Source organism: Symphalangus syndactylus, chromosome 2 (assembly GCF_028878055.3).
Source record: "Symphalangus syndactylus isolate Jambi chromosome 2, NHGRI_mSymSyn1-v2.1_pri, whole genome shotgun sequence".
Lineage (NCBI taxonomy): Eukaryota > Metazoa > Chordata > Mammalia > Primates > Hylobatidae > Symphalangus > Symphalangus syndactylus.
In genome coordinates this window covers 39,228,668-39,246,958 of record NC_072424.2, presented here as the reverse complement: position 1 = coordinate 39,246,958, position 18,291 = coordinate 39,228,668, and the positions used below count along the sequence as shown (strand labels likewise).

General features: G+C 43.3%; 1 protein-coding gene across 1 annotated transcript in view; it reads right to left on the bottom strand.

Moving 5' to 3' along the window:
- GOT1 (glutamic-oxaloacetic transaminase 1) overlaps positions 1-18,291 on the bottom strand; it is a 36,778-nt gene that overhangs the window by 1,405 nt on the left and 17,082 nt on the right. Inside the window, exons 3-8 of the mRNA XM_055252524.2 lie at positions 8,490-8,613; positions 7,912-8,024; positions 7,525-7,629; positions 5,477-5,627; positions 5,222-5,387; positions 4,338-4,480 (exon numbers count right to left, since the gene is read on the bottom strand). Of these exons, the coding sequence (XP_055108499.1) occupies positions 4,338-4,480; positions 5,222-5,387; positions 5,477-5,627; positions 7,525-7,629; positions 7,912-8,024; positions 8,490-8,613 (802 nt within the window). The remainder of the gene's footprint in view (positions 1-4,337; positions 4,481-5,221; positions 5,388-5,476; positions 5,628-7,524; positions 7,630-7,911; positions 8,025-8,489; positions 8,614-18,291) is intronic.

The window sequence follows — 18,291 nt, the reverse complement described above, 5'->3', positions numbered from 1 at the left end:
TGTTTGCAGAAATGCATCACGTATGAGTAAGAAGAGACTACCTGTACTTCCTTTATACGGCAGTCTCTAGAGCAGTTTTGCTATTTGGCAAATCCATTGATAGAATTTTAGTGAATTTGGCTAGGCACAGTGGTTCACGCCTGTGATCCCAGCACTTCAGGAGGCTGAGGCTGGTGGATTACCTGAGGTCAGAAGTTCGAGATCAGCCTGGCCAACATACTGAGACCCAGTCTCTACTAAAAATACAAAAATTAGCCAGGCGTGGTGGCATGTGCCTATGGTCCCAGCTACTCAGGAGGCTGAGGCAGGAGAATTGCTTGAAACCCAAGAGGAGGAAGTTGCAGTGAGCCAAGATCACACCACTGCACTCCAGCCTGGGTGACAGAGTGAGACTCTGTCTCAAAAAAATAAAGAATTTTAGTGAATTATTGCTTAAGTAATTAGTACCTTTAAGATACCACCAACCTGAGGAAATGGAATAATAATAAAATCATCATAATCAGAGGTGTGAACACTATGTGCCAGGCAGTGTTCTAAGCACTGCATCTTAGTTCATCCTGATAATAACTTTATCATGCCCGTTTTACAGATAGGCCATAAAGACGTTAAATGGCCTTCCGAGGTCGCACAGCTGGTCAGTGGTGGATGTGGGATTTTCAGGCAGGATTTTAAGTCTGGGCTGTACACTGCTTCCATAATGCTACACTGCCTCTCTATGGAAGTGAAAAATCTGGACCCTGGACTCAGTGCTCCTTGAAGGAAACCAAAATAGTTCACCCCAAAATATACTTTGACATATTTCAAGATGGCTGTGGAAGGGCCTGCATACAGAAGTAGCCCTGCAAAGCTGTCTTTTGTGGGAGAGATCTGTATCTGTAGAGAAAATCTGTGTGGCTACAGCTAGGCTTTCTCTGAGGCCCTCCCTTGTCCAGATCTAGGGGAGATTAACTGAGAGTCTGATGCCTTTAAAGGTCTAAAAGAAATAGACCTTTACTGCTATTTTCTCCGAGGGCTGCTACCTGTGACTTATCTACATAATATAACAAGACCACCTTTGCTAACCAGGCCTTCTCTTCTCTGCCTGCCATAATCTGTTTTGGCAAGCTCCAAGCTCCCATTCTTTCTGTAACCCCGAGATGGTATAAAAGCATCAATCATCTGGCCATTTATTTGAGTTCTATTTTGTAAGACATCCGTGCAAGTTAATAAATTTGCATGCTGGCCAGGCACAGTGGCTCATGCGTGTAATCCAAGTACTTTGGGAGGCCGAGGAGGGAGGATTGCTTGAGCCCAGGAGTTGAAGACCAGCCTGGGCATCATAAGGAGACCCTGTCTCTATAAAAAAAATCTTAAAAATTAGCCAGGCATGGCGGCACACACCTGTGGTCCCAGGTACTACGAAGGCTGAGGTGGGTGGATTGCTTGGGCCTGGGAGGTTGAGGCTACAGTAGGCCATGATCGTGCCGCTGCACTCCAGCCTGGGCAACAGAGTGAGACTCTGACTCAAAAATAAATAAATAAATTTGTATGCCTTTTCTCCTATTAATCTGCCTCTTGTCAGCTGATTTCCAGCAAACTTTCAGAGGGCAAAGGGTAAGTTTTCCCTTGACCCCTCCAAACCAGTGAACAAACAAAGCAAGCTTCAGAAGAGGTTTACCTGTGTGAATTGGTCACCCAAGGGGATAGAGCCTCAAGCCAACACAGCCCCGGGTGCACCACTGTTTCTAAAAGCCTGTGCCCTGAAGCAGTGATTAAACGGCTCCTACCCTGGTTTTTGGTTTTGTTTTAGTAAGTTTTTGTTTAGAAAGTTTTAGGCCTTTCTACTTTTTCAGAGAAGGGAAGTGTCACAGTTTGAGAAGCTAGTAAAAGTTATGGACTCTTTCCCTAGAGCAGGGCCAAAATACACATATACAATTTTTTAAACATCATTTCAGGGGCTTCACAGTTCTCCTAAACATACATCCAGGGACTCCAGGTTAAAAGCCTAATTCTGACAGAAAAAAGATAACAAAGGAAGTATTGTAATGTGAGAATTGTAGAAACTAGGTGGCGGATATATGGAGGTTCACTGTACAATTCCTCCAACTTTTCTGTATGTTTAAAACTTTTCCGGCCAGGTGCAGTGGCTCATGCCTGTAATCCCAGCACCTTGGGAGACTGAGGCGGGCAGATCACTTGAGCTCAGGAGTTTGAGACCAGCCTGAGCAATATGGTGAAACCCCGTTTCTATAAAAAATTAGCCAGGCATGGTGGTTCACGCCTGTGGTCCCAGCCACTCGGACGCTGAGGTGGAACGATCACCTGAGCCCAGGGGGTGGAAGTGGCAGTGACCCGAGATTGCACCACTGCACTCCACCCTGGGTGACAGAGCGAGACCCTGTCTCAAAAAAAAAAAAAAAAAAGGCCAGGCACAGTGGCTCACGCCTGTAATCCCAGCACTTTGGGAGGCTGAGGCAGGTGGATCACTTGAGGTCAGGAGTTTGAGACCAGCCTGGTCAACATGGTGAAACCCTGTCTCTACTAAAAATACAAAAATTAGCTGGGTGTGGTGGCTCATGCCTGTAGTCCCAGCTACTTGAGAGGCTGAGGCAGAAGAATCGCTGGAATCCAGGAGGTGGAGGTTGCAGTGAGCCAAGATTCTGCCACTGCACTCCAGCCTGAGCAACAGAGCAGGACTCTGTCTCAAAAAGAAAAAAAAAAAAAAAAGTTGGGAGGAAAACAAAACCTCTGTTTTTAATAAGGGCAAATGATGTCAAGTGCTAAAAATATAACTTTTGTATTATAAGCACAGTTCTATCCTCATCATTTTTCCAATTCATAATATTAATAAAACTAATTTCCTCCTGTGGATAATGGGAAGATATGGATATTTTACAGGTAGACAGTCCCATATTGTGAACTTTTAGACTATAACTACTAAAGACTATTAATATTTCTGTTACATGTAATATTTTTATAATTGTGAGTGAACTAATTCTCCATTCCACAGTCAAGAGGACATCTACAGCTAACTGAGCTATTTCTTTACTTTCTTAGGTAGCTTCATTTTACCCCAAAGTATTTTGAGGGGTCCACAATATAAGCTCTATTAACTCTCATTTATATTTATTTCCTTTGGATTTTTCTGAGCCCACTTCACACTGGCACTGTGATGGCCCCAGTTAAATACCTCCCCACGGCCTCTGCTATTCTACCTACAAACCAAGCCAGCCACACATCCCTCCCTAGAGTCACTGGGACACACAGGTGAGTCGTCACATCTGCACTGTGGGAATTACTAAAGAATAATCTCAGCTACTCGGGAGGCTGAGGCAGGAGAATCACCTGAATCTGGGAGGTGGAGGTTGCAGTGAGTCGAGATCACACCACTGCACTCCAGCCTGGGCAACAGAGCAAGACTCCATCTCAAAAAAAAAAAGAAGAAGAAGAAGAAGAAGAAATGACTCTTCTGTCATCAGATGGGACTGCAGATGGCAGATGTGCCCTACTGACAACTGACCAAGATCATGCATGATCGCCTACTAGATTTTCAATCAGCTTTTAATTCCAACCACCAATCTAGGTTCTTTTTTTTTTTTTTTGAGATGGAGTCTCACTCTGTCACCCAGGCTGGAGTGCAGTGGTGCGGTCTCGACTCACTGCAAGCTCTGCCTCCTGGATTCAAGTAATTCTCCTGCTTCAGTCTCCCGAGTAGCTGGGACTACAGGCGCCCGCCACCACGCCCAGCTAATTTTTTTGTATTTTTAGTAGAGACAGGGTTTCACCGTGTTAGCCAGGATGGTCTTGATCTCCTGACCTCGTGATCCGCCCACCTCGGCCTCCCAAAGTGTTGGGATTACAGGCGTGAGCCACTGCGCCCAGCCCAATCTAGGTTCTTGTTTATGAAATGCAGAGATAACTTTGTAACCTCTTTTTGAGGATAATACCTAGAAATAGGAAAGACCTGTTAAGAAATCAGGTCCCTGAATAATCATACATACTTATATTCAGGATTAAGGCAAACCCAAAATGTACCTGAGCATTTATAAGAACTTTTCATAAATTAAAGCTCCCAGCTACCAATCCTGTTACCTCCCAGCTGGCTCTGAGCCACTTCCCAGCCCACAAACATGGAAATATCTTGGCTGTGGGTCAGCAGGGCAGACCACAATACTCTTCTGAGACCCAAAGAGTTTATGAGACGGTGGGACACCCTAAGAAAACCTAACTTGTCCTGGTCCAAAGCAATGGCTGCCCAATTAGGCAAAGGCCATGAAGGTGAGCTCAAGGCGAGCAACTGAAAGGAATGTTGTGTGTCTACATGCAAGCATGGGCTGGAGGTGGTGGGGACCACTTACGGTTCAACCCGGTGAAGCTGAACATGCCAATTTGATCAGTGATGTGGTTCCAGGTCCCAGGGGTTTTGAGGGCTTCTAGTCGTGCCCTGAGTTCAGATCTCATGGTCAGAATCCGGTCAGCCATTGTCTTCACATTACCTGTCCTGAAGCATGGACAGCGACGTAAATACCAATCCAGACAGGAAAGATGGTACCCGAAAACACACAGGTTTAAAAACCGTAATTTAAATGACAGCTGACAATGGGATCACAACCTGCCTATTATGGCATGCGGATGTCTGGATGGGTGGATTAACATACCAGAGAGGGAGACTTAGGGGTCAGAAGGAAAGGACTGCATTTACTAGTGAGTCTAGTGCTAGTCTCGGGTATACTGGCTAGAATACACTCACATTTCAACTGAGGCTTCACCGAGGTGCTGCTATAGATATTAATAGGGTAATATGTTTCATCAGGACTTACTAGAGATTGCAGATTTAGCTACTATATAAAAATTACTGTTCTAAAATAAGATAAAGTATATGTAAATTACAGATAAAAACCAAGAGCTCCCAAACTGTTAAACTGCCTAGACGTTGGATATTCTGTTTTGCTAGGAATACCTTCTTGGGTTTTCCAACTTTATGGGGAGGAAGACTGGGTGGAGGGGAAATTGGGAAAAACTACCATTCATTGAGCGCCCCCTCCTGTCTTCCAGGTGTTGTGTTATGCACATGTGAGGTAGGTATCAGTCCCTGTTTTACAAATATCTGAGAGTCAAAGAAGTTAAAGTAATTTTATCCTGCTTCTGCCAAAATGAAAGGAAGAGACCCAGTTAAATGTACTGGGACAATTACTGTTCTGCACTCCCCACCCCCCGGCCCACCAGACTGGGAGCCCCTTACCATTCCTCAAAGAGCTCAGGGTTAGAGAGGGTGCTGGCCACGATTCGTGCTCCCTGGGCGGGGGGATTGGACCAAGTAATCCGCACGATCTTCTCCATCTGGGAAAGGACTCGCAGGATGCTCTCAGGTTCTTTTCCAACCACAGTCAGATTCCCGACTCTCTCATCTAAAGAGAGGGGCCAGAATCAGCTGTGGCTGCCGAAGTGGGGAGTGATGCAAGGAGGTGGGGCTGTAACTCCTCGGGAGAGCACTCACTGTAGAGCCCGAAGTTCTTGGAGAAGGACTGGGCACAGAAGAACTCGAAGCCTTCAGACACAAAATAGCGAATGGCCCAGGCATCTCTCTCCAGGTTTCCAGATGCGAAGCCCTGATAGGCTGAGTCAAAGAAGGGGAACAGAAACCGGTGCTGTGGGGAAGGAAAGTGAGTCAGGGCAGGAAATCCTTCTGGCACCAATCTCAGACACCGGCCTTCCTTCCCCAGCTGATGCCTGGAGGGAATTTCAAACACTGTCCATTTCTCCTATTTCTTGACTATATGCACCCAAACACCACTTTACATCCATTTCTCTCTACAACCAACAAGTGTAACCTTTTCCGTAAGCTTTACTTTTTAAAAGTACATTGTCCTAGAGTGTCCCAATTCAGCTTAGAGAAACAGGGCTTACTTTTGACGCAAGGAGACAATGTCCTACACTGGTGGATTTTCCTCAGTGAATTTCTGGTGTGAGAGCCTTAGTCAAGTGTAGGCTTGGTATCCCCAGGGCTCTTCACAACCTCGAGGCTATTCTGCTAGGTACTCAAGAGGAAGGGAACAGAGTAGCCTCCATTCTTGTCACTCATCTCCTCAAAGAGCTCTCCACAGGGAACCTGCTTCTATAGCTGTCCTCTCTGAGTGGACGCCACTTCCCTCCCCGGAACTGTCCAAGCCTTTGATTGTACTTTGATTCCCATTTCTTAGGTGTATCTTGACTAGGCAGGACTGGGGGGAGTCTGGACTCCTAACTCTACAGCTCATCCCCCACATCCTGGCACTCCCCAAGTCCCATCAGTCCTGTCTCTTAAGAGCTCCCAAATCCTTTTGCATCTCACTGTCCCCACTGCTACCTACTTCATCCAGGTCACCATCAACTCCTACCGGGGTTATGGCAACGGTCTCCTAACTGCTCCCACAGCCTGTCTAGTGTTGCCTCTCTCTGATCCATTCCCTGCCATGACATCAGGGTGACCTTAAGATCATGCACATCCAATCATGTCACTCCCCGACATCCAAGATTTCAGTGGCTCCCCACTACCCTGAGAATAAAGTCCAAGCCTCAGCACAGAGCCTGCCCCTATTCACTCTAGCCTCATCACTCACACTCCCCATGATTTCTGCCTGGGGCTTCTGACCATGCTCTGTCCTCTGCGGAGCGCATCCCTTCCCTGTCAACCCGTCTGCTGATGCCTTCTTAACTCCTCCCCATCCTACAGGACTCAACATGGAAACCACTTCTTCCAGGAAGGTTCCTGCCACCAACCCCCAAACTCCCACATATACACTGCCCAAAGTCTGGGCTATGTACCCCCATATAACACTGTCAACACAGCTATCTCACAGCATCACAGCTGCCTTAGTACTCGTCCATCTCCCCAAACAGGCTGTCTGTCTTTGAGGGTAGGGACTGCATCTGCTCCATTCAATACTGTATTCCCACAGTGTCCAATACACAGCAGTTCCTTAATAAGTATTCTACAAACTTGTTAGGGAAGAATATACACACTTTCAGCTAGGAATTCCCACCTAGCAAGTTATGCCAAAGAAATAATAAAAGGAAATTTTGTTACATAATTTTTCATCAGATCAAGCAATCTGAAGTAAACCTAAATATTCATCAGATGATTTACCCCATCCCTAATACGACATATCCATGAAAGGAATATAATATAGCTATGAAAAATGATGCTGCAAAATATTCAATGACATGTATATAAAGAAGTGAAAATGAAAAACAAATTGTGTTGCAAAAAACAGTACAGACAAAATGATCTCATCTTTGTAAAACATATACATAGAACTAGACACACACACACACACACACACACACACACACACACACACACACACACAGTCTCACATTCTATCTACCAAAACATTAACAGTATCCTTCTTTAGGTAATACAATTTACAGTTAATACTTATTTTCTTCTTTGGACTTTTCTCCATTTTCGTAATTCCTCAGCAAACAGCAAACAGGTATTGCTTCTGCATACATTAAATAAGAATACATACTATTTTTTAAGAGATGCTCTGAAGGGGCAGTTACCTTCATGACAGAAGCAATCTGCTTCCACTGCTCTGGAGTTGGGTCGGTCCCAGTTGGGTTGTGTGCACAGGCGTGGAGGACAACGATGGAGAACTCAGGAGCGTTCTGAGGAGAAGGAAGCTATGTCAGCTCTGACACTGATGGGAATATTGGGAGAGGGAGACAGAGTCAGCAGCAGACTGGTCAGTGATGGAGGGCAAAGGGCAACCATATTCTTGTCACTCTTTCATGTCTCTTTTGTGCCCTCTCTCTTACATGCTATGTCAGAAACCACCATCGGGTGTGGGGAAGGTGTCTCAGACTCCTTCACTTAGCAACTGGTCCAAAGACTTTGCCTGAGATTCCTGACACCATGTAATTCTCTACTTTTTCCTCTAAATCACCCACCTCCAGATCATTTAGGAAGCCCTGGAGGTCCAGTCCTCTCTTCTCTGCATCCCAGTAGCGATAGGACCGAATGTCTTTAAAACCAGCAGCGGAAAACACAGCATTGTGATTCTCTGCATCAAAGGAGTAAAAAGTTAAGCACTTTACAAACACTAGGAGGCATGAGTGGAAAGGATGCAAGTCAGCTTCCCAGGCTCAATGTCCATTGGGCATCATCCAGGCTGGGGGTTAAGATGTAGAGGAATGATTGTAACCAAGAACAAGTTCAACCAGTCACATTAATGCCAGACTTATATTCTACTACAATGATACTTCCTGCATCTACATTCTATGCCTCCTCTGGGGAGTTTCAACATAACCTTGGTAGATATAAGCCTACTAAGAGTCTTGAGAAACAGTATTCTTAACTTGATTTTGAGCAGCAGGTTTCTCATGCACTGCCATAACCCACTGTTCAAGCCATTCCCAACGGTCAGTTGTTCCAGGGCTGGATTACATTTTCTGTGTAACCGGGGAGAGTCATGAAGATAATTCTCTCTGGTTTCTGTTTTTCCTCTCACTTCAGCTGAAAGACTCACCCCACGTTGGTGAAGACACATAGACGGGTGTGTTCTTGTTGTTTGTTCCATTGTACCAGCGCGCTAAGAAATCAGCTCCAATTCGAAGTGCACCTGTTCCCCCCAAAGACTGCACACCTCCTACCTGAAAGAGAAGAAACAGGGTCACAGGCTGATAATGCTGAGGTCAGATAATATTTACAAAAATAAGGTAATAGCACTTCCTCTGTGCCTGCTCTGTGCTAAGCCTTTTAATCATATTATCTCATCAAAACCTTACAACAACTACATGAAAAAGGTACTATGATTTGCCCATGTTTACAACTAAGGAAACTGAGGCTGAGAGAGGTGAAGAAACTTGCTCAAAGTTACCAGCTACTGAGCAGGAGTGCCAGTCTTCAACCTAGGAGGTCTGACACTAGAAGAAGCTTCCTTTCTGAACACAGAGGTAGAGGACACACCGAGGCCACATTTGTATGTGTGTGTGTGTGTGTGTGCATGCGTGCACATGCCTTGGAAGGCAAACCCATCTCTTCAGCACCCATCCTAAGATCAAACTTACTCTCTAGCATAAGCCTCTAAAACAGTGTTCCTAACTTGTCATTGATATCAATCTGTGCTACTCCTCATCTCTAGAATTCAGCCTTATTAATCCTTAGAAGTATGTTCTAACAAAACAGAGGTGATGCATGAATACTACTTTCCTCTCCTTGGCTTCCTGTCATCTTTTTTTTTTTCTTTTTGAGACAGAGTCTCATTTTGTCGCCTAGGCTGGAATGCAGTGGCATGGTCTCGGCTCACTGCAACTTCCGCCTCCCAGGTTCAAGTGATTCTCCTGCCTCAGCCTCCCAAGTAGCTGGGACTACAGGCGCCTGCCACCACGCCCGGCTAATTTTTTGTATATTTAGTAGAGACGGGGTTTCACCATTTTGGCCTGGTTGGTCTTGAACTCCTGACCTTGTGATCTGCCTGCCTTGGCCTCTCAAACTGCTGGGATTACAGGTGTGAGCCACTGCGCCTGGCCAGCCTCCTCTCATCCTAAAGTGACCTAACATAGGCAATAATAAAAGTCATATTTTATTTATTTATTTTACTTTAAGTTCTGGGATACATGTGCAGAATGTGCAGGTTTGTTACATAGATATACATGTGCCATGGTGGTTTGTGGCACCCATCAACCCGTCATCTAGGTTTTAAGCCCCGCATGCATTAGATATTTGTCCTAATGCTCTCCCTCCCCTTGCCTCCCACCCACCAACAGGCCCCGGTGCGTGATGTTCCCCTCCCTGCTTCCATGTGTTCTCATTGTTCAACTCCCATTTATAAGTGAGAGCATGCGGTGTTTGGTTTTCTGTTCCTATATTTTATCATTTACAAAATGCTTTCACGTACATTCAATGCCCACATCCCCTCTAAAGTCAAGTCTATATCCCCTGACACATGAGGAACTGATTCAGAGACATGTTTTTCCCAAAGGATACACAGCTGTTAAGTGGCACAGCTCAGCACAAATCCAGGTTTTCCATTCTAGACCGAGTCACTACATTCTAATGATGTAGTTCTCTGCCTATAGATCTTTGATTTCGCCTCTTCAAAATTCTAATTAGGTTTCAGCATAAGTCTCTCAGCAGAAAAATGTCATAAACCACATGTTGCCCAATTTGTCTAAAGGACTGAAGAGAAAGGAAGAGAAAGATCACACGAAAAAGTCTATCTAGCCAGGCGTGGTGGTTCACGCCTGTAATCCCAGCACTTTGGGAGGCCAAGGTGGGTAGATCACTTGAGCCCAGGAGTTTGAGACCAGCCTGGCCAACATGGTGAAACCCTGTCTCTGCTAAAAATACAAAAAAAATTAGCTGGGCATGGTGGCACACACCTGTAATCTCAGCTACTCGGGAGGCTGAGGCATGAGAATCATTTGAACCTGGGAGGCAGAGGTTGCAGTGAGCCAAGATTGCACCACTGCCCTCCAGCCTGGGCAACACAGTGAGACTCTGTCTCAAATAAATAAACAAATACAAGGAGGGACACACGCCAATCTTCTAACAGTGGCAACCTCTGGGGAGGGGTCCAAGGATGTAGGAATAGTGGTTGAAAGGGACTTTGGCCTAATCTATAAGTTGTTTTTTTAAAAATAAGATGAATGTATTCATGTATTAGCCATAACATTTTACAACAATTTAAAACACCTATTTAGATGTCTGGGATTTATTATTAAATAATAATCCAGGTTTGGTGGAGGGCAGGGAGGCAGGGAGGCAGGGAGTGGGGTAGAGGGAAATACACAGGATTGACCCTATACAGATAATTGTTGAAGCTAGGTGATGGATACATAGGGATTCATTCTTTATACTGTTTTCTCTACTTTCATATAGATTTGAAATTTTCCATAATAAAGAAGGTTTTTTTGGGTTTTTTTTGTTTGTTTGTTTTTTGAGACAGAATCTCGCTCTGTTGCCCAGGCTGGAGTGCAGTGACACGATCTCGGCTTACCGCAACCTCAGCTTCCTGGGTTCAAGTGATTCTCCTGCCTCAGACTCCTGAGTAGCTGGAACTACAGGCACGTGCCACCACACCCAGCTAATTGTTTTATTTTTAGTAGAGATGGGGTTTCACCATGTTGGTCAGGCTGCTCTCGAACTCCTGACCTCGTGATCCACCTGCCTCGGCCTCCCAAAGTGCTGGGATTACAGACGTGAGCCACCACGCCTGGCCAATAAAAAGGTTTTAAAACTCTTCTTAGAGAAGAAAAGCTTCCTAAATCTTTTTAAGAACCTAACATAACATTGCTGCTAAAAGACAACAAAAGGGAAAAAAGTAGAATGAGAGACCTAGCTCGTACCTTGATACCAACTTCCCAAGTAAACATTAATGAACAATATTAATCCAGCAGTACATTAAAATTACCCCCTTGATTGAGAGTCATCCCATGAATGGATTATAAGAGATATAAAACCAGTCATGCTGCTAGATAGAGAAAACCCAAATGATCACCACAACAGGTAAGAAAAGCTTGGCTATTCCTGAGATAAATGCTTAGTAAAACAGTAAACAGTGGATACTTCCTGAAAATGATGAAAAAAATTCATTTAACCCATAAGTCAGTTTAAAAACAATGAATCATTTAGTAGAAATCCCATTTAAGCCAGGAACAAGGCAATGTTACCAATTATCGGCACTATTATGCACCAATGTTCTGTTTGTATTTATAGGTGTGAACATCTGTGAAAGAATACTACCTGAAATGTGAAACGTAAGCAAAGTTGACATTCAAGGGGATGCAAAACTAAACACAGCTGTACATTACAGAGAGGGGCAAAGGCAGTGCACTGGGGTGAAAATGCTCAGTGTGTGTCAGATTTGGTGTGCCAACTTCTCTGTTCTTTACAGTGATTCTTACTGAGCACTCATCCCTTGCTATTACTTTAAAAGTTTTGCCCCCACATTGTGGCTTACCTGAATTCTTTATGCAAATTGCTACCAAGATGATACAACACAAATGTGCATTTATTTTTTAAGGATTTGTCATCCAGCTAAGTTGAATGTCAATTTCATACATGACTGCACATTTCAGATACCTAAACCACTCTAGAGTGCTAATACTTCCTAAGCAAATGAGCAAGACCTCCCTTGAACATGGTTTTAACTTCTAGAAACATGACAGATGCATAGACACCAGTGGAAACATTCCCAGGCATAATTTTTCATTTCCTGCGCTCAACTTTTAACTCCACCCTTTCTCTCCCACTACAGAAAGCAAATTCATTTTTAAAAAAAGTCAGTAGAATACATTAAAAATGTGCTTAGAAGAGATAAACCCACTCTACATTAACTAATCCTTGACATTCATGACATATATGACACTTCAAATATCAAATTCTCAAGAAGTTATCACTCCCTAAAACTATATTAAATACTGGATGGCTTCAGTGAAACACAAGTTGCTCTAAACATCAGCAACTAACGGAAACAAGTTTTTGGTGAATCAATAACATAGTAATTTGGTCATTCTGTGAACTGATTTTTGGCAAATTGTCCTACAGCCTAAGAATGTCCTGTACTTATTATAAAGGAAAATCATAACATCAAAGGAAGTAAGTACAGACTTCTCAAGGAGCCAGGCAACTCGACCTGGGTAAATAAGAGTATCCAGAACAAGGGAAATCCAGGAAGACTTGGTATGAAACTAGACAGAGCAGGCCTCTGCTGGACATGTCAGCATATGATTGCTGGATTCTAGAACCCTTGTCTAACAACTTGCCGATACTATGACTTCACCGTGAGGAGTAGGAGAGCAACCGGGAGCTGCCTGTGGCCAGAGTCATGCTGCATTTATCTGGGTGCCCCCAGCATCTCTCATGGCATCTGGCACATGGTACTACATAAGCATGTGCTGAACTAGATGAAGAAAGAAGACAGTGGTGAAAAGATCTGAGCCACAGCAAAAGCCCCAAGTCTCCTAGAGGCAATCAAAGTGAGAGTGGGATGTCATGATGTGACAATGAGTTATGGCCCATGAGCCCTCCTTTCTGCAATGCTCAGTAATCTCAAAGCTGAAACAGTACTATGCCAGGGATGAACAATGGACATTTCTGTCTGGATCCTAAGATCTGAAAGTAGAAAAGTAATACAAGGCAGTGAGGAGTCTAGAAAATAGGTCTCCTCAAAATGGGTAAAGGATCTGGAAATGTTGAATCTGGAGAAGAAAAATCTAAGGGAATAAATGATTACTGTTGGTTTGCTTGTTCACTCATTCTTTCATTTATATCTCATCTTTAAGTTTTGGCTCAAATGTCATTTCTATTTCTATCATAACCACCCTAGTTAAAACTGTATCCACTCCCAGAATTCCTAACATGCCTCCTCCTACTCTATTTTTATAGCATTTATATCTTTAGTATACTATATCATTTTCTTATTGATATAGTCAATAAGATTACATTTAGAGTCTGTTCCTCTCCCCAAAACTGAATGCAAGGGCAGGGGATTCTGTGTGTTTGAGTCACTGCTGTGCTCCAGCATCTAGAATAGTGCCTGGCTCTAGTAGTGGGCATCTGATGACTAAAGGAATGAATGAATCCAAACCTCTGGAATCTGAGGTACCTGGATAGGAGCCAAATGCTGAAAATCTGCAAGGTAAATAAGTAAACAATGATCCCTGCCCTGGGGAAAGTTAGGGTCTTGTGGGAGATGAAGACTTATAAAATTATCCATTATAGTAAGCACAGTTAAGTACTGTTATTCCCAAGCTGTGAACAAAGTCCTGTGATAACTCAGAGAGCTTAAACAAGCTCTGCCTAAAATACCTAAGGATTCAGGGTGGAAGTGACCCTTGATCAGCTCTTGAAGGACTTAGAGGTGGGGACTGGAGAGCTAGAGCAGTAAGGGAGGGCATTCCAAGTGGAGAGAAGGGCCAGGCAAAGGTTCTTAGTCATGACAGGGCCCAGTAGGTCTAGAAAACAGCAAGGCTCTTAGAATGGCAGGACCTCTAGTGGAGTGAGGGGAAATCAGCAACTGTAAGAACAGGATGAAGACCGTCACCTGTCACCTACATTCACTGCATGCCAAGCTCAAAGTCTGGATTTTACCCTACAGGCAATGGGGGAGCTATGGGTAGTGGGGGTGGGGAGTGGGAACAGGTGACATGAGTAGCTTGTTTTGCCAAGGAAGGTCATCCTAGCTGCAGCATGCAGAATGAACTAAAATAGGGAAGAGACTAGAGGCAGGAAGGTAAATTAAGAGGCTATTAGTGAACTAAGACAGCAGCCTGGGAATGGTGAGGCCTTCCAAGCAGAAGAAAGGCTCAGAGCTTGAACAAAAGGCAGCAGAAACCTCTGCAGACTTAAATGTCCCTGTTTGACAGCTTTGCAGAGAGTAGTGGTTCTCTCAGCATGGAGTTTGAGATCTGAGAACGAACAGACTGCCTCCTCAAGTGGGTCCCTGACCCCCGAGTAGCCTAACTGGGAGGCACCCCCCAGTAGGGGCAGACTGACACCTCACACGGCCAGGCACCCCTCTGAGACGAAATTTCCAGAGGAACGATCAGGCAGCATTTGCTGTTCAGCAATATTCTCTGTTCTGCAGCTTCTGCTGCTGATACCCAGGCAAACAGGGTCTGGAGTGGACCTCCAGCAAACTCCAACAGACCTGCAGCTGAGGGTCCTGACTGTTAAAAGGATAACTAACAAACAGAAAGGACATCCACACCAAAACCCCATCTGTACGTCACCATCATCAAAGACCCAAGGTAGATAAAACCACAAAGATGGGAAAAAAACAGAGCAGAAAAACTGAAAATTCTAAAAATCAGAGTGCCTGTCCTCCTACAAAGGAACGCAGCTCCTCACCAGCAACGGAACAAAGCTAGACGGAGAATGACTTTGACGAGTTGAGAGAAGAAGGCTTCAGAAGATCAAATTTCTCTGAGCTAAAGGAGGAAGTTCGAACCCATCGCAAAGAAGTTAAAAACCTTGAAAAAAGATTAGATGAATGGCTAACTAGAATAACCAATGCAGAGAAGTCCTTAAAGGACCTGACAGAGCTGAAAACCATGGCACAAGAACTATGTGATGAATGCACAAGCTTCAGTACCCAATTCAATCAACTGGAAGAAAGGGTACCAGTGATGGAAGATGAAATGAAGTGAGAAGAGAAGTTTAGAGAAAAAAGAGTAAAAAGAAACGAACAAAGCCTCCAAGAAATATGGGACTATGTGAAAAGACCAAATCTACGTCTGATTGGTGTACCTGAAAGTGACAGGAGAATGGAACCAAGTTGGAAAACATTCTGCAGGATATTATCCAGGAGAACTCCCCCAACCTAGTAAGGCAGGCCAACATTCAAATTCAGGAAATACAGAGAACGCCACGAAGTTACTCCTTGAGAAGAGCAACTCCAGGACACATAATTGTCAGATTCACCAAAGTTGAAATGAAGGAAAAAATGTTAAGGGCAGCCAGAGAGAAAGGTCGGGTTACCCACAAAGGGAAGCCCATCAGACTAACAGCTGATATCTCAGCAGAAACTCTACAAGCCAGAAGAGAGTGGGGGCCAATATTCAACATTCTTAAAGAAAAGAATTTTCAACCCAGAATTTCATATCCAGCCAAACTAAGCTTCATAAGTGAAGGAGAAATAAAATACTTTACAGACAAGCAAATGCTGAGAGATTTTGTCACCACCAGCCCTGCCCTACAAGAGCTCCTGAAGGAAGCACTAAACATAGAAAGGAACAACCAGTACCAGCCACTGCAAAAACACGCCAAATTGTAAAGACCATCGAGGCTAGGAAGAAACTGCATCAACTAACAAGCAAAATAACCAGCTAACATCATAATAACAGGATCAAATTCACACATAACAATATTAAACTTAAATGTAAATGGGCTAAATGCTCCAATAAAAAGACACAGACTGGCAAACTGGATAAAGAGTCAAGACCCATCAGTGTGCTGTATTCAGGAAACCCATCTCACGTGCAGAGACATACATAGGCTCCAAATACGGGGATGGAGGAAGATCTACCAAGCAAATAAAAAACAAAAAAAAGGCAGGTGTTGCAATCCTAGTCTCTCATAAAACAGACTTTAAACCAACAAAGATCAAAAGAGATAAAGAAGGCCATTACATAATTGTAAAGGGATCAATTCAACAAGAAGAGCTAACTATCCTAAATATATATGCACCCAATACAGGAGCACCCAGATTCATAAAGCAAGTCCTTAGGGACCTACAAAGAGACTTAGACCCCCACACAATAATAATGGGAGACTTTAACACCCCATTGTCAGCATTAGACAGAACAACGAAGGCAGAAAGTTAACAAGGATATCCAGGAATTGAACTCAGCTCTGCACCAAGCGGACCTAATAGACATCTACAGAACTCTCCACCCCAAATCAACAGAATATACATTCTTCTCAGCACCACACCACACTTACTTCAAAACTGACCACATAGTTGGAAGTAAAGCACTCCTCAGCAAATGTAAAAGAACATAAATTATAACAAACTGTCTCTCAGACCACAGTGCAATCAAACTAGCACTCAGGATTAAGAAACTCACTCAAAACCACTCAACTACATGAAAACTGAACAACCTGCTCCTGAATGACTACTGGGTACATAACGAAATGAAGGCAGAAATAAAGATGTTCTTTAAAACCACCAAGAACAAAGAAACAACATACCGGAATCTCTGGGACACATTTAAAGCAGTGTGTGGAGGGAAATTTATAGCACTAAATGCCCACAAGAGAAAGCAGGAAAGGTCTAAAATTAACACCCTAACATCACAATTAAAAGAACTAGAGAAGCAAGAGCAAACACATTCAAAAGCTAGCAGAAGGCAAGAAATAACTAAGATCAGAGCAGAACTGAAGGAGACAGAGATATAAAAAACCCTTCAAAAAAATCAATGAATCCAGGAACTGGTTTTTTGAAAAGATCAACAAAATTGATAGACCACTAACAAGATTAATAAAGAAGAGAGAAGAATCAAATAGACACAATAAAAAATGATAAAGGGGATATCACCACCAATCCCACAGAAATACAAACTACCATCAGAGAATACTATAAACACCTCTACAGAAATAAACTAGAAAATCTAGAAGAAATGGATAAATTCCTCGACACATACACCCTCCCAAGACTAAACCAGAAAGAAGTTGAATCTCTGAATAGACCAATAACAGGCTCTGAAATTGAGGCAGTAAATAATAGCTTACCAACCAAAAAAAGTCCAGGACCAGATGGATTCACAGCCGAATTCTACCAGAGATACAAGGAGGAGCTGGTACCATTCCTTCTGAAACTATTTCAATCAATAGAAAAAGAGAGAATCCTCCCTAACTCATTTTATGAGGCCAGCATCATCCTGATACCAAAGCCTGGCAGAGACACAACAAAAAAAGAGAATTTTAGACCAATATCCCTGATGAACATCGATGCAAAAATCCTCAATAAAATACTGGCAAACCAAATCCAGCAGCACATCAAAAAGCTTATCCACCATGATCAAGTGGGCTTCATCCCTGGGATGCAAGGCTGTTTCAACATACACAAATCAATAAATGTAATCCAGCATGTAAACAGAACCAAAGACAAAAACCACATGATTATCTCAATAGATGCAGAAAAGGCCTTTGACAAAATTCAACAGCCCTTCATGCTAAAAACTCTCAATAAATTAGGTATTGATGGGACATATCTCAAAATCATAAGAGCTATCTATGACAAACCCACAGCCAATATCATACTGAATGGGCAAAAACTGAAAGCATTCCCTTTGAAAATTGGCACAAGACAGGGATGTCCTCTCTCACCACTCCTATTCAACATAGTGTTGAAAGTTCTGGCCAGGGCAATCAGTCAGGAGAAAGAAATAAAGGGTATTCAATTAGGAAAAGAGGAAGTCAAATTGTCCCTGTTTGCAGATGACATGATTGTATATCTAGAAAACCCCATTGTCTCACCACAAAATCTCCTTAAGCTGATTAGCAACTTCAGCAAAGTCTCAGGATACAAAATCAATGTGCAAAAATCACAAGCATTCTTATACACCAATAACAGACAAACAGAGAGCCAAATCATGAGTGAACTCCCATTCACAATTGCTTCAAAGAGAATAAAATACCTAGGAATCCAACTTACAAGGGATGTGAAGAACCTCTTCAAGGAGAACTACAAACCACTGCTCAACAAAATAAAAGAGGATACAAACAAATAGAAGAACATTCCATGCTCATGGATAGGAAGAATCAATATCGTGAAAATGGCCATACTGCCCAAGGTAATTTATAGATTCAATGCCATCCCCATC